This window comes from Xiphophorus maculatus, chromosome 12 (genome assembly GCF_002775205.1).
Source record: "Xiphophorus maculatus strain JP 163 A chromosome 12, X_maculatus-5.0-male, whole genome shotgun sequence".
NCBI classification, from domain to species: Eukaryota; Metazoa; Chordata; class Actinopteri; order Cyprinodontiformes; family Poeciliidae; genus Xiphophorus; species Xiphophorus maculatus.
In genome coordinates, this window is record NC_036454.1 from 27,183,342 (window position 1) to 27,199,045 (window position 15,704).

At 42.6% G+C, this 15,704-nt stretch overlaps 1 protein-coding gene across 2 annotated transcripts in view; it reads left to right on the top strand.

Moving 5' to 3' along the window:
- Window positions 1-15,704, top strand: part of LOC102218735 (titin homolog) — a 34,012-nt gene that overhangs the window by 4,447 nt on the left and 13,861 nt on the right. For both annotated transcript variants that reach the window (XM_023343130.1, XM_014473352.2), the window contains 4 exons: window positions 854-2,059; window positions 2,196-2,268; window positions 3,180-6,146; window positions 9,169-9,294. In XM_023343130.1, the coding sequence (XP_023198898.1) occupies window positions 855-2,059; window positions 2,196-2,268; window positions 3,180-6,146; window positions 9,169-9,294 (4,371 nt within the window). In that variant the 5' untranslated portion in view covers window position 854. The remainder of the gene's footprint in view (window positions 1-853; window positions 2,060-2,195; window positions 2,269-3,179; window positions 6,147-9,168; window positions 9,295-15,704) is intronic.

Below are 15,704 nucleotides of genomic sequence, written 5' to 3' on the forward strand. Positions count from 1 at the left end.
GTAGCCAACCACGTCAATAATCCAGTTCATGGAATGTAATAATTGTTGACTTTGTTTTGGAAAAAGAAAAGAAAAAGCTATTGTTTGAATGTTGCTGTAGGGTTTAGTGTCTCTTAGTGTGTCATTATCTAAGACATTGCGTACATGTGGAGTTATTTAAATGAGTGTTTGATAAATTCACTTATTTAATATTTTTTGTTTAATCTAAAGTCTACTGCTTAATCAAATATAAGCTGAATGTTTTCCCACTTCATAAATTAGCTCTCCTGGCTATAAAAATAGTAAATAAAACACCTTCCACTTTACTGCTGATGAAGATGTGTAAAACAACAACAACAAAACTTTTAAAATTACTACTTGTCATGAAAACATGACGACTAGCATGTCACTGTTTGCTTTAGTACTGATCAGTGAAATTAGGATAAGTTTTCATAATATTCCCTTTTTTCATCTGCCAAGATCAAGATCTTCAAAACTATAAGATATAATTGTAAATATAATAATAATTTTCCTAACTTCTGCGTTATTTAAAAACCTTTCTATATTTCTTCATCAAGCGTGTTCCTGAACAGACAATTCTCCAAAGAATAAACAGAGCACCTTTCAATTGCACTCCTTTTTAGTAATTTTACATTCTTTACTGACCCTAAAAATAGCTGTTTTCCAGTCAGTTGCGACATTCACACCAAATGATTTAGCAGCTAGAGTAGCATTTACTGGTAGGTAGTAGACTATTGGCAACTCTGAGGAAACATAATAGCATTTGATAGCATTTAAAAATTGATTATTGTGCGATTTAGAGATATTAAGAAGTTAAAAAAAGTCCTTTTCTTTTTGTGTATTTGTTGTAAAGCATGGCTGCTCAGGTGGAGGTTCAGCCCGGTGAGGTCGGGGGGACCGGGGCAGGAGGACGACTCCACCTCAGTCCCTTGACTGACCCCAGCAATAAGAACGTCATTGAAATGCCGTCTATCGAGTTGGAATCCAACAAACCTGCCCCAAACCCTAAGCCTCGGCTGACGCCCAAGCCATTCGTTGTGGAGAAAAACCCCACCATTAAGCCCATACTCGCCCCCAAACCCCGCCCGGAGCCCACTCGCATTTCTGGGTCCAAACCGGATCTGCCAAACACACCGAAACCAACAGCGAGGCTAGTGTCCACCAACCCCAACCGTCCTGCTGCTACTTCCTTCAGAACACCGAATTCATTGAAAACTGGCCAGACAACCAAGCCTGTGATCCAACCTTTTAAACCGGTCCCTCCTCTTGATCCCGTGGAGCCCAATAAATCAAGCCGCCCCATCCCGACCGGGAGGCAAAAACCTGCTGCGTCGAACTTGGCCTATTCCAAGAGTCTTAAAACATATTCGGCAGCTGAGTGGTCTGGAACCACTTCAGTCAAAAATGAGAGCGGTGAGAGCAAGGAAGGATCTATGACCAGAGCTAAATCGATGGAGTTCCTTGCTGCAAGAGGGCAAGACGAAGAAGCAAAAACCAAATCTCCTCCTGAAGCAGCCGTGCAACTGAGAACGCAGCCCAGGAAACCCAGACCCTTTTCGGCTATTTTTCCTGCTGCACCGGCTAAAACTGAGACACCCGTCCCTGCTCCTCGCTGGGTAGCGAGGCGACCCCTCTCAGCCGATCTCACGTCTAAGTTTGAGTCTATCGGTCTGTCTCTGCACCAGAAAAGCCCCAAAGCGAACACTCCACCGGATCAGGACCAAGAACAAGAGAAAACTCCTCCCAGCGCAACATCAGACAGTGCTGACGGCGTTGCTGATCAAACTCACTCCAAGCAAAAAGCGGAAGAAACTGCTGCGAAGGACGGTGAGGACGTTAAGCCGGTGGCGAGCATCAAGTCTCGGATAAGTCTCCTCCTCGATGCATCGTCCTCTCCAGGCGCGGCGGCCGATCCGGTGCAGCCGGTTCCGGAGGCGGAATCGTCCGTGGGCGTGAAGCAGCTCATCAAGCAACTGACCGTGGATACCACGCCGAGTCCGATCCCCGCTGTGAAGCCGGTGTTGAAGCCCCGCCCGTTGCCTCTGGATCGCACCAAAAAGTAAGAGCTCTGCCTATTCTCTTTCATCTGCTTGTTTCTGTTCAGTGTTTTTTTTTTTTTGTTCTTTTTTTTGTGTGTGGGTGCATGAGTTCCATTGTCATGCATGCTTTTGTCTCGTATGATGTATGTTCATCAGGTTTTCATCCGAGCGCTCACCAGACCCTGAGGGAACAGATCGACATGACATCAGCAAAGAGTCTCAGAGAGGGGTAAGAGAGGGGCCGAGCTTTGCCGCATCGGGGTTCTCGTTTTGTCCGATTTATTTTTAGCAGACCAGTGAGAGGTGTTTTTACAGCTCAGTTTTAGGAAACGCTTTTAGAGCCTATTGTGTGAAGAATGTAAAGGAATGGAGAAATGGCAGGATAAAGGGTTTACCATTTGAAATCTGGACATACAGTTGAGGTCAGGAGCTTTTATACACTCGCAATGATACAAATTACATAATATTTTGATTGCTCTTTGCCCCAGGGTAAATGATCATACAATATGTGGTGCACAAGTTAGAATTTATTGTAGGTGTTCATGACCACGCCCATTGCATTAGCCCATATTCAGAACATTTGGAAAGTCCAAGGAACTCCTTTGAGACCTGAATAAACCCCACAGCTGATATTGATTTGCACATAGGATCAGGAATGATTAATAAGAACTGACAGATTTCAACTGTTTCCTTGTCTTTCTATGTGCATTCTTTCCTTCATGTGTTCAATAGATTCCCCATAACTTTACTTTTATACTAGTAACAATGTTCATATCTGATAATAGGTATTGCAACAGAAAATGTAGGTCATAAATCAATGGAAAAAAAAGGTTAAACCTAAGACATCTAAATTTAATTCTTCCCTTTAAAAGTTAGTGGTGGAAGGCCATTTTAATAAGGCTTGGTTGCAGTTTCAGCAACTCATCCACTGTTAAGTTTACATACGTACATACATAGGAGGTCAAGTTAAACACTTGACCTCCTATGTTGCATCTTGTTCTGTTTGTCGTGTTCATTTCCTGGTTTAACTCTTGTTATAGCTCCATTGCAGAGTTGTGTTTAAACCGTCTCCTCTTCTTTTCTAAAGACTTTTGCAATACGGTTAATCTAACTTGTGTTTATCTTCTCTCGTCTTCCCAGGCCGAGGAATCAACAACCACTCCCAACGACCACAAGACGTTCCTGGATTTCAAGGATTCCCCTTTAGAGTCCAGAAAGGGTCTCGCACCTGAAGGGTCGGAAGCAGGACTGCCGTGGGCTCATCCTAAGGAAAGCAGTTCTGGTGCCGAGTTGCACACAGTGCGAGCTTCCTTGTTTGAGAACATTGTGGAGAGGCAGAGTGTGTTCCTGATGGACCAGGATGAATCACCCAAGGATGGTGGTGTGTTCTTCGCGAGAGGAAATGAAGAGGAGGAGGATGATGGATCCCTCGTTACGGCCACCTACAGGGAACTCGTGTCCCCCTCGGATTCGTTCCGGGTCTCACACGCCTTCGACACGATCCAGGCGGCTGAAGAGAACCGAGCAGTGAGTGAGAGCGTCCCGGCGGCCCAGTGGGAAGACAAGGCCATGACGCTCCGCACCAGGCGCTCAGAACGAGCCAGGCCGGCCGTACAGATGGCCGACACGTCGCCCCGGTACCTCAGAGTGGGGGCTTTGCACAAGTGGACCACTACCAGTTTCGATCAGGGGGAAGGTTCGCATAAAGGGATCCCGCAGGAATTGGAAAGCGAGGGGCGAGCAGGTTTGGAGAAAGACCAGGATGTAGCCGCCCCTAAACGTTTAAAAATACTGCAGGGAGAAGAGCCGCAGAAACCCAAGGCCACCTACTTCGCTTTGACTGGACAGATGCAAGATACAGCATCTCCCGGAGAGGTGGGATCAAGCCTCGCTGGTGCCAATCTGCACTTCAATGATCTACCTGTGAGGTCAGCTATGGGGGGCTCACAGGGACAAATCTATTCAGCCAGGAGGAACCCTTCTCTAGAAGAAGCGTTTGGGCAAATCTCCCCCACTCAAGAGAAGTTTGACGAATTAATGCAGAGGAACACCATCCCGTCCATGGAGATCAGCTCCCAGATGGAGGAACAAACCAAAGCAGATGTAATGGAATTAAAAAAGACAAAAGAGCAACAGGAGAGAGAAAGACACCTGGCTAAAATGAATGAGCACGAGGAGCAAACACAAGTAGACTTTGAAAGAATGAAGGAGTTGGAGAGACAGCGAGAGTTCGAACGACAAAGGCAAAAAGTGTTTGAAAGGGAGAAGAGAGAACTTGAGGAGGAGCGGCATAGACAAAAACTCGAGATGGAGAAACAGAAACGGCAAGAACTGGAGAGGGAGCGACAGCGTCAACTCCAAAAAGAACAAGAGAGGCAAAAAGAGATGGAGAGGGAGCGTGAAAAGGAGAAGCAGAAAGAAATGGAGATGCAGAGTCTTAGAGAAAAGGCTGAGAAGGAGGCCGAAAAATCGAGACAGATGGCGTTAGAGCAGGAAATGCTGAAGATGATAGAGCTTGAGAAAAGAGCTAAACAAAAGGAGAGGGAGATGGAGATGGAAAGGAAGAGAGAGCTGGAAAAACAGAGACAAAGGGAGATGGAAAAGGAGAAGAGACAGCAAGACTTGGAGAGACAGCAGTTGGAGAAAGAGAGACTGAGAAAAGAACAGGAGAACGAAAGGAAGAGGAAAGAGGAGTTAGAAAAACTCAAAGAGATGGAGAGACAGCAGCTAGTTGAGCTAGAGAAGCAGAGATCAAGAGAGAGGGCAGAAAAAGAGGCAGAGAGATTAAGACAGATGGCTCTGGAGCAGGAAAGTCTGAGAATAAGGGAGCTTGAAAAAGAGAAAGAAAGACAGCGTGAGTTGGAGATTCAGATGGAAAAGGAGAGGGAGTTGGAGAAACAGAGGCAGAAACAGCTGGACATGGAGAGAGAGAGGTTGGAGAATGAGAGGCTGAAACGAGAACAGGAGCAGGAAAGGAAGAGGAGGGAGGAGTACGAAAGGCTCAAAGAGATGCAGAAGCAGCAGCTAGTTGAGCTGGAAAAGCAGAGACTGAGAGAAAAGGAAGAGAAAGAGGCCGAAAAATTAAGACAGATGGCTTTGGAGCAGGAAGTGTTGAAGATAAAAGAGCTTGAGAAGGAGCGAGCGAAACTGAGGGAGTTGGAGATCGAGCGTCAGATGGAGATTGAGACGAGAGAGAGGGAGAAACGGAGGCAGAGGGAGGTGGAAAAGGAGAAGCAGAGGCAGCTGGACCTCGAGAGGCAGCAGTTCGAGCAGGAGCGGCTGAGACGAGAACAGGAGAAGGACCGGCAGAGGAAGGAGCTGGAGATAGAGAAACATAAAGCAAAGGAAAAGCTGGAAAAGGCAGAGGCAGAGAAAATTAGGCACATAGCCAAGCAACAAGAATTGGAGAGGCAGCGACTGAAGGAGAAGCAGAAGAAGGAGGAGCAGGAGAGGCTGTGGTTGGAGTCGTCCTCTCTGAGACCCAAAGTTCTGGACCTGGACTCTGTCCTCAGAAGTGACCTGCTGTCTCCGGCGTCTCCCCAGCACGGTGACGCCTCACCACGATGGAGGGAGCCATATAAACCTGTGATTCTTGACATCGACTCCTTCACGTCTCACGCTCAAGGCTCACCGAGCAAAGACTCGCTTCCTGCTTCTGGTATTACGGGACTAGATGCTGAGTTTGGGGTTTGGTTGCAACCCACGCCCGAAAGAGACGTCAGCTGGAAAGTTCCGGCGCAGACTTCAGCAGGTTTCTCGAGTCCGGTGTGGACAATGTCCCCTCAGGATCCGTGGGAGCTGCGGCCCGTTGAGATGTCGGTGGACAAACCAGTGATGGAACCCAAGAGAGCGTCCAGCAAGCTCAACCCAGAACAACTTCTCCTCAAACCTGAGGAGAGGCATCCCAGCCCACAACAGCACAGGCCCGCTTCCCTGGATGAGCCTCCCTTCTTGTCTCCTCTTTCAGGGAAAGAGCAACAATCGAGGAACTCTCTTTATGAACTTTCCCACAGTAGCCTCGGAGAGCAGATCTGGATCCCAAGAGAGCCCCAGCCTCCAAAAGAAAGGAGAGACGCCCACGGCCACAGGAGATCCCACGGATCCCAGGTGAGAGAGACTAATCTGATCAGGCAGTGGCTGCAGATGCAAGGTTTCTCCCAGAAAACTCACTAAGCCCGGTGGTTGGGCGCTAGGACAGTCATTCATCCAGCAGCACGTTGTATTTTTGAGCTAACAAAATGTTTAAAGTTGACAGGAAATTTGAAAATATCACTTGATAATCATGTGTTATTGAAAGATTGGAAGATTCACACCCGAACACCGACTATAAAGTCTTAAAAAATGCACACATTTTAAAAAGATTTAAATAAATAAGCAATGCTTAGCCTGGTGGGGCACAAGTAAAGCCTGGTGGCCCGCCAGGCTTATAATACACTGAGATGGACACTTTGTGAGTCATTTTTGGGGTGAAACTCACTCAAATTTAAGTCGATGTCAAGTTGATCTGTATCGTACATTTGATCACCAAGGTAGTTCAAAATGTTTTACGCTCTAAAGACATAGTACAGTAACCAAATGTGAAAGAGGCAATATTTTGTCAAATGCCATCGTCATTTACTGGCAATTTGGAAACTTCTTTAAAAGAAGATTATCTAGAACACATCTTATTCATCATCATCTTCCTCTTTTTTTTGCTTTCCTCTTAATTGTGTAGAAATTGGACAACAAACATCCTGCAAATTTTCTTTAAAAGCAGATTTAGGTGCACCTGTTTGTTAAACTTGATTAAACGGGAAGAGTAAAGAGTGATCCATCTTGTTGCTGAGCGTAAACTTACAAAAAAAATAAAACTAACCATAACAATCTACTAAAACAAAAGATTTAGGACGGTGTATCCCTTTCTTTCAACAAGGTAAGACAGGTACTTGAAGCGTTTTATCTTTTGGATCTTCACGGCTTTATGAATTCCTTATCTACAAAAAGCAGAAAACTTTATTCATTTCCTTGAAGTATTGCATATTTGGTTTGCTGTTGAACAGGTAAAAAAAATAGGGTTGGGACTTTATCACATTAATTTTGATTAATTAATTACTTACATTTTAATGTGTCAAACATTTAAACGCAATTAATCACTTTTTTTTTTTTTTTACATACAAAGTTATGTACACGGTAAAATTTTACATACAAAGGATCCTTTGTATTTGTGCATTTCCAGTAAACCCGTAAATCTGACGCACAAGCGATCATGACGCTGCCTCTCTTGTCCCATTTGGGTTCATTTTCGCTTGGAAAAAAACTATCTGATGCGATTCTGGAAAAGATTATTGTTGTGTTCAAGTTGTGCTAAAAGGAGTTAGCCTATCACTGAAACTATTCAAGCCTAAAATACTGTAGCTTCTCAATGCAAAACGGTCTGCAGCAGCACAGACGTCCTCAATGCTAAAATCAGCGTCGATAGTCCACATTTCTAAAGAAGTTACGCGAATGACTAAGGGTTCCTAAAGCACTTGAAAGCTGAATAGGTACAGTATAATAGGACTTTGCACCAATCTGATGGTTGAATAAAATATTAAAAACAATAAAGATATTTGTTGTTGAGCTCGTATGTCTATTTATTCAATAATTTAGCAGCAACAAAAGAGGGTTTTGATTTGAAAATGTTTAACTCTTTTGCTACTGGACCTTTCTCTAGCACTTTTTCCTTCCACTCAACTTTCCATTAATGTGCTTCTATACTCTGGTCAGCTTCTTTGGCAATGCCCCCGTGTAGCTGAATCTCCTGGTGGAGAGGGCTAGTTACCGTTGGCTTGACAACTGTTATGTCAGCAGTCCTGCAGGCCATTAGAGCTGAAATGATTAATTATGATGAATCAATTAATGAAATAGTGGGCAACTAATTTAGTAATCAAATAATTAACTGCCGTTTACAGACCCTGAAAAAAGGCCATTTGCTGAAAGAACGACATATTTTCAGCAGTAATGAAGCCAAAACTCTACAAAACAATGTATATTTTTTATTGAAGATATAAAAAAATCAATAATCACCAGATTAGCCCCTACTGCTAAATTGATGTTAAATCAAGCAGAAAGGGACGAGCTTTGCAAATGCAGATGCGACCTTTGCTACAAATCATCAAGTGCTCACTAAAGGAATGCTTTGTTATTGCATTTTAGGCAATAAAATGTTTGTTTTCTTAAAGGAATTAAATTATTTATTTCCACATTTGAGTGCATTTCTAATAGTATAGTGTCATTTAAGTGCTTAAGTGAAAAATCTGAAATATGTGCCAATTTTTTTTTTCTTCAATTAATCGTCAGAATAACTGATAAACAATTGCTAAAATAATCGTTGGCTGCAACCCAATAGATCAGGGGTGTCAAACTCCAGTCCTCAAGGGCCGCAGTCCTGCAACTTTTAGATGTGCCTCTGCTGCACCACCTGAATAGAATAATTAGGTCATTAAGGCTCTGGAGAACTGATCTACACAAGGAGGAGGTAATTAAGCCATTTCATTCCAGTGTTTTGTACCTGTGGCACATCTAAAAACTGTAGGACTGCGGCCCTCGAGGACTGGAGTTTGACACCCCTGCAATAGATCATAACGTAACATCCCTGTTCTTATGTTATTTCCCAAGACTCTTAAATTTGGGTTTTTATTAGCTATGACCTTCAATATTAACAGGAATAAGTCCTTGAAGTATATCACTTTGTGTGTGTAGTCATTCAGATTTATTAAATTAAAACATTTTTGAATTACTGCAATAAACCAGCTTTTTAATAAAACTCTATCATTTGATATAGAAAATATGACCACATGTTCATTTTAGACTTAGACTTAGACTGACTTTATTATCATTTTGCATGCACAGGGTTTATACAGAACGAAATTTTGTTGCATACGGCTCAGAACAATGTTTTGAGGTTACAATGATATGAGGTTACTCTGGAATATAAATCTAAATATAAAATATAAAGTGCAGGAATGACAGTAAAATATAAGTTATTTTAACTTCTGGGTTTAATTGAGAAGGGTTCTTCCACCAGCTGCTGGTTTGTCTTTATAGCTTCATACTTTGGAGCATCAAAGATGATTTCAGGCCTTTACTGTAGTCCTTGTTTGGCTGCCAGGAGCTGAATCGGATGCGCTCCCGGAGCATGTCGAGGAGATCGGCTCCTTCCAGCAGCGCCGTGGAGGGAAGTCTCCTCAGGATGAGGAGTCGCAGCGCCCACCGAGAGCTGGACCATCACAGTTCGGTGAGTACGCCTGAATTTAAAGACGAACGTATTTGGATGTGAGCACCGTCTCAAAGATCACTATTTTTAGCTCACCAGATGTGAGCAATGCTTTTGTGTTTGTTTAGTACCGTGTACCTTTGTGTTGTCTGAACACTAAAGACAATAGTCAACGGAGGTTAATTGCAGCTGAAATTTGCCGAATCAATGACTAACGTCGCAGGCATCGCCCGCGCCTGTGAGACATTATGGTCTTTGCAAAAGTGGGTCAGGCGCACGTAGCAGCCTGTTCCTCCAGACTGAAACAGACATATGATTATTAGCCGTATGTTATCAGCTCTAATTTATCAGGAAGCTGTCTGCAAACCTTTGAAGAGAAACGGCCAGTCACGATCATGTGTCCTAAACACTTTGGTGCGATTGTGTTCCTCTTCTGGTTCCACCTGTTTGACATCAAACCCTGTAGCTGCTGCTTTTTTTCTTTCCTCATTTAGGTCTCGGATGAGTAAACAATAGCTGCTCAGTTGGAGCTGTTCTCATTACCTCCACACACGTATCAGTTGATTGAAGCCTGCAGAGTGGTAACCGCCCGTAGATGGGTGGGTTTAGTTTTGCTCTTTGTTATCGACACTGTAATTGTATTCTCAGAGTGAAGGCCTCTAATGTACTGAGTGGCACAATGACACAGAGCTGCGACCCAGACCTCTGATCAAGTCAACAGCACCACCTAGTGGTTGTGGGTGGGAAAACGCGTTTATTGTAGTAGAGTTACAGGAATTTAGTTAAACAGAGTGTGTTGCTTGAATATTACTAATTGTTAAACAAATAAATTGTTAAACAAATAAATATATTTGTTTTTTATCTGCATTAAAGGGATTTCTGGAGATGCCCCTGTCAGTCAGACCAAAATCTGAATTTTCTCTTGAGCTGCTGGCAGATTGGCAGATTAAGTTTTGAAAATAGATATGATCAGATATGATTTCTAAAAACCAAAGAATGAGATCAGATTAAAGTGCAGATAAAGGCAAAGGACAAATGCTTTGATCCGTCTAATAACTTTATTTCCTTTGTGTTTTGCTGGTTTTAACACTACCGTCTCTGCTGAAGAACCTGCAATTTTACTCTTTTGTTTTCTTTCTGTTTTTGTTTTCAAATCAATACGTGACGTCGGTATTTATCACAGAGTACTACAAAAAAAAATTTTAATTACAAGAATAAAGTCTTAATACTACGAGAATAAAGTTGTACGACAGGAAATTTAAATAACATGAGAATAAACTCGTATTAAGTAATATGAGAAAAAAGCTTATTGCAATACAAGAATAAAATTATGGTATTACCAGAATAAAGTCATAATAATACAAGACTACAGAACTACAACAGAGTCATAATATTGAGAAAAAAGTCTTTACAATACAAAAAAAATGTCATAATACGAGTAAAAGTTGTAATAATACAACAAAAAGTCATTATACTATAAGCAGTAATGATACAAGAATAAACTCATAATATTATTCAAGTAAGTCGTAAAATATTTTAGTAGAATGAAGTTCTACTAATATATTGAATGAAGTATTTTTTAAAAAACACCTTCACAAAAAACGATAAATGAATCGATGTTGATTGTCTTGTGAAGTTATACTTAAGTGTTGGTTTTACAGATGGGACATATTCAATCTGTTAACACTTCAGCATCAAATTATTATCAGGACTTTGAAATGATTGTGCAAACTACTGAGTTTATTTTGAAGAAAACTAAACAAGCTAGTTACATCAGAACTTGATAACTATATCCAAGCTTTGCTCTTACTAAAACACAACTTTTTTCTAGTCATTTTAACAAGTTTTTTCTGTCTTTATTCCAAAAATATTACACCTTGATTGTCATATTATGACTTTATTCTCGTAGTTTCAACAAAACGAACAAAGACTAAATCTGTCCCTAACCCTCCATCGTAAATATCAGCCAGGAAAGACTGATCAGTGGCTCTTCTTTTTTTTAAGACAAGCTCTTATTGACTTTTTCCAAACCCCACATTTAGCATATTTATTAGCTCCTGTTATATATTATTAATCTTATTTTTACTAGCATTACTAGTAATATTATCACCCATCAGGTCAGATGATTTAAAAAAATAAAAATGTAGTCAGATGGGTTGCATGGTGACATCAGCTCTTTAAGTGTGGGTGCCTGAAGCTGGGGGTGCGGCAGAGCAGAGATGGACTCCGTGCTGAGAGCCCTCCTGTACGTGTGGTCATGCTGTCAGACTCCGTGGTCCCTCTGGGTAAGTCGCTGATCACTTCTCTTCTCAAAGGGGCTTCACTGAACACATTTACACACTGGAAACTACCCTAAATATGTGATGGCCGCATCATATTGCTGGTGCCGTTGTTGGCTTGAGTTTGTGGCTGAGATTGTGCTGAGTGTTGAGGTCAGAAGACTGAAAGCAGCGAGAGCAGCTGTGAGTCAGCGCCAAGTGGATGATGTCATCAGGAGAACGAGAAACACTGAAACTGAAAGTTGGCTGTGGTTGGATGTTACACCCGAAGAAGTTTCATATTTAAACTAGAAATCTTTGCTCATCTCATTTAATTGTAACACATGGATCGGAGATGCTCTGATCACAATGTTGTGGCTGACTTTTTTTTCTTTCTTTTTTTTTCTGTTAAGCTTTATGTTGCTTATGATAACTGCTGGATTCCCGTGCAGTCTTGAAAGCTATAGAGGTATTTTTGTTGTTGTTGTTTTTCCTACTTTGGATATGTGTGGAAAAAGAAAAAGAAAATCTAAATTGAAAATATTAGATTTTCCAGACTTTTTTCTTATTCTTTTGTCTCATAGAAACATACCAGAAGTATGGCCTCAAAAAAAAAGAAATTACATTTATATATTGAAACTTAATTTCTTTGTCCGACATGTTAACCAGAAATGAATGCACACTCATTTAGCAATGAATGTTATTTTACTGTTTTTCTGGGCTTAGCAAAAATAGTTAGAGTTGACATTTTAAATCGTCTTTTAACACGTCAAAGACAATTTAAACGATGGTTAACATGTTAACAACCGCCACCGCACACATAGCACTGCTAATTAGAGGAGGCCGTCTTTGTGTGTATATCCTAGAGAATATCTCTGATTTCCAAGTTCAAAAGGACGTAGCAGAAGAATTTTGCTGCGATGCATTCAGCCTTCCTGTTACCTGATTTGTCTTGATTTCTCTCACCCTGAAGAAACCATGAACATGTTATAAGATAGTATTTTCTTTTCCTTTTTTCCATTTTCATTTCCTTTTTCCGTTTGGACCTTTTCCCTTTTTTTAAAGCTAACTTTTAGCTGTAGCTATTTTGTCTTCTTCACTTGGTCAACAGCTTGGTCACTTGGTCTCTTCTTCACTTGGTCAACAGCATCCACACTGAAGAGTGTTGTTGTTTGCAGGACATGATGATCTCTTACATATGGTGTGTTCACTGATAAGGGAAAAAACGTTTTAGTTCGATTTTTTAGTTTCTTGCTCGCCGATCCCCTGATATGACTGATCCAGTTGGAAATCAACTAGTTCTGGTCACCAGTTAATTTGTTAGCGCCTCTTTAATATGAGATGAAGTGACAGAAAAAATCTCCTTGTCATGTATTTTTAGGTGTTTCTAAAAATTTTGTTTAAATTTAAAATTTTCAAGCAACCCCTGTTCGTTCTTTATAAGCGAAGTTCACGGGTTAACGATTAAACCATTCAACTTTTTTTTTAAATATTAAAAAAGAACAAGTGAAACACAAAATAGGAAATATTTGTATTATTTTGACTTTATATTTATTGGTAGTGTTTTGCTTCACAGTTGTGACAATAAAAAAAGCCAGCGAAAAATCTGATTATCAAAGCAGCTATGCAGCTATTGGAGCTGTTAGTTTATGTTTTTGTAAACTGAGAACCATCGCAGGTCTCTTTCTTGAAGCAAAGCACTTCAGAGAAATCTGATTTCCTGTAGAGGGCATATGTCGAGCTTTTAGAAGCCCTGCTGCTCCCGTTTGTTCAGAGGTTAACTCTGTTAGGTGGACTCGCCCTCTCTGGTTTTATGCACCGCAGCAGCCAGCTGCTCATTGGCAGATGCTCCTTGTCGGTTGTTTGCATGAGTTTTGACTCCGACTCGCGAGTTAAACAAACATTACTTGCCCTTGGCGATCTTGCCTTTTGTCTGTGTTGTGCTGTCAAACTGGTTGAGCAAAACGACAAAGAAAAAAAAATCAAATCTCCTTTTCATTCTTCACTTTTCAATCTCTTGACTTCACTCTTCATATTTTCTTTTAGTGATCAGGTTTTACCGCCATTCCTTTTCTTTAATGTATTTTTTCCTCTGCTTTCTAATGTTGCTATAATGAAGTCACATGTAGATCATTATCTGTTTCGTCCTATGTCTGGCTGTTTCCCTTCATTTGACTTCTGCTGAACCCAAGTGGAGTGGCTGAGCACCGCAGAACATATATCACCTCCTCCTCCCCCTCCTGCTCTGAATCAAGGACCTCCCATTCTCTCCCTCTCTCGCTCTCTCTGAATCCGATCCACACTCCCTCTCTCCACCCAGTTTCTCCTTGACAGTGAGTCCTGCAACAATCGGCACAGTGAGCAGGAAACATTGATGTGTTTTTCGTCTTACCTGCCTGTACCTGCCTGCAGAGTAAGTCAAGAGGGGAGCTAAAAGAAAAGGCCTTTCTTTTTTTTTCGATCGGACTTCAACTCCGTTTGCACTCTTTCCTGCTTTACCCGCAGTGGATGCCCTCTGGTTTTCTCCCTGTGGAATACGAATGACTACAGCAGCTTTTCCTTTCGCCACCAGCTGTCTTGCTCAGTTTTCTACGCAGCTTACATTAGCACTTTGAGGATGTAGCCTTGCCAATTGGACAGATTTTTCAACTGTGACTTTTTGGGGGGGATAAATAGATCAATATAACCTCTGGGCAATCATTCGATCAGTCGAAATTAAGAGCAGTCGCAGCGGCAGGATCATTACGGTTGTTACAGGGAGTTCAGTCAAAAAAAAGAATCTATCTGACAATGCCTTGGTAGTTTACTTTGCGTATTGAAACCGTGTCTTAGAAACCTGTTGGGGGACATTGAAGCAGTTGTTCCAGGGCGATCCCACAGTGCGGTGCCCTTCATAACCACTTCAAAGTTCTGGCCCTGTCTAACCTCTACATGCTCATCTGGGTGCTGTGCCAAGCACATCATACCGAGCATCGAAATAGAGGTTAGAGAACTCTGCAAATTCACTCGGGGCAGACGGCGTGGAGCCTGGACAGCGATGAGTTGAAACTGGAGTCCTGATTGCTCTGGTGGGACTAGACTGTGAAGAGGCCTCATAGAAGTCAAACAGGGGAGTGTCTTAACCCTGCAACAGTCACGGACCGACTCGCTCTATCTCTGCTGCATCCCCACTCGCCAGACGAGCCCTCTTGTCGTTCCGTCACCTTCCTCGCTGCTGCAGTGTCAACCCTGCAACATGCGTCAGTGAGTGTCGAGGACACCGTCCGTTGGACTGCCGTCTCCTCAGCGCGTCTCGGACTCTGATGACTCACAGCTGCTGCGGCGGCAAGAGGCACGGTTCAGCTCACGGGTTCGGCTCGGACGCCGCGGGCCGTGATGGAGTATCTCGGGGACAAGCTGTCGGTGGCTCACTCTCAGGTGTCGGGATGGATGGGGAACGTGCGCCGCTCCTTTCACGGAGCGCTCAGCTTCCTCTCCGGCTCGGCGGAGAGGGGAGGCGGAGGTGAGGACTTAGCCGGGGGGTTCAAGAGGACCAACTCCCTGCGCTCCCTGGCCTCGCGTAGCAGAGAGTCCATCCGCAGGTTCTCGCTGCGCAGCCAACAGCGTCTGTCCCTGCGCAGACGCACAGCGCCCAACACCCCAATCGCCGTAAGACCCCCAATCTCACACACACACTCAGTTATAACACAGAGAAGTTAACTTTTGGTTCCTGGTTACAGTAAATGCCATGTAGGACGTCAATATGACTTAGAGCTATTTAAATTAACGACATTTTGTCTATGTGACAGCAGTTGCACCGTCACAAGCTTTTTGATCTTTCACTGAGCATGCCAAGAACTTTTACATCTGCTGTCATCTGCTCCACCCTTCTGCTTGTCATCACATATTTCCTTTGCATCTGCTGCTTTCACTGCCTCTGGCTCTAACGAAACTTCATCTCTTTCTTACTACTTGGATTGTTGTCATACTTGCAGGTAGGAATGCACCGATTGCAGGTTTCCTGTCATTTGCCGATCATTGATTTTTTTAAAAAACCAACCTGCCGATTGCGATTTTGGCCAATCCCAATGTTTTTGTCCTAAATGTTGCTAAATGTAGCAAGAAAGTCACTGAGTTGGCAGCAGTGGTGTGACTGTTGTTAACTGCGAATGTGCAGACATGACCCGGTGGGCC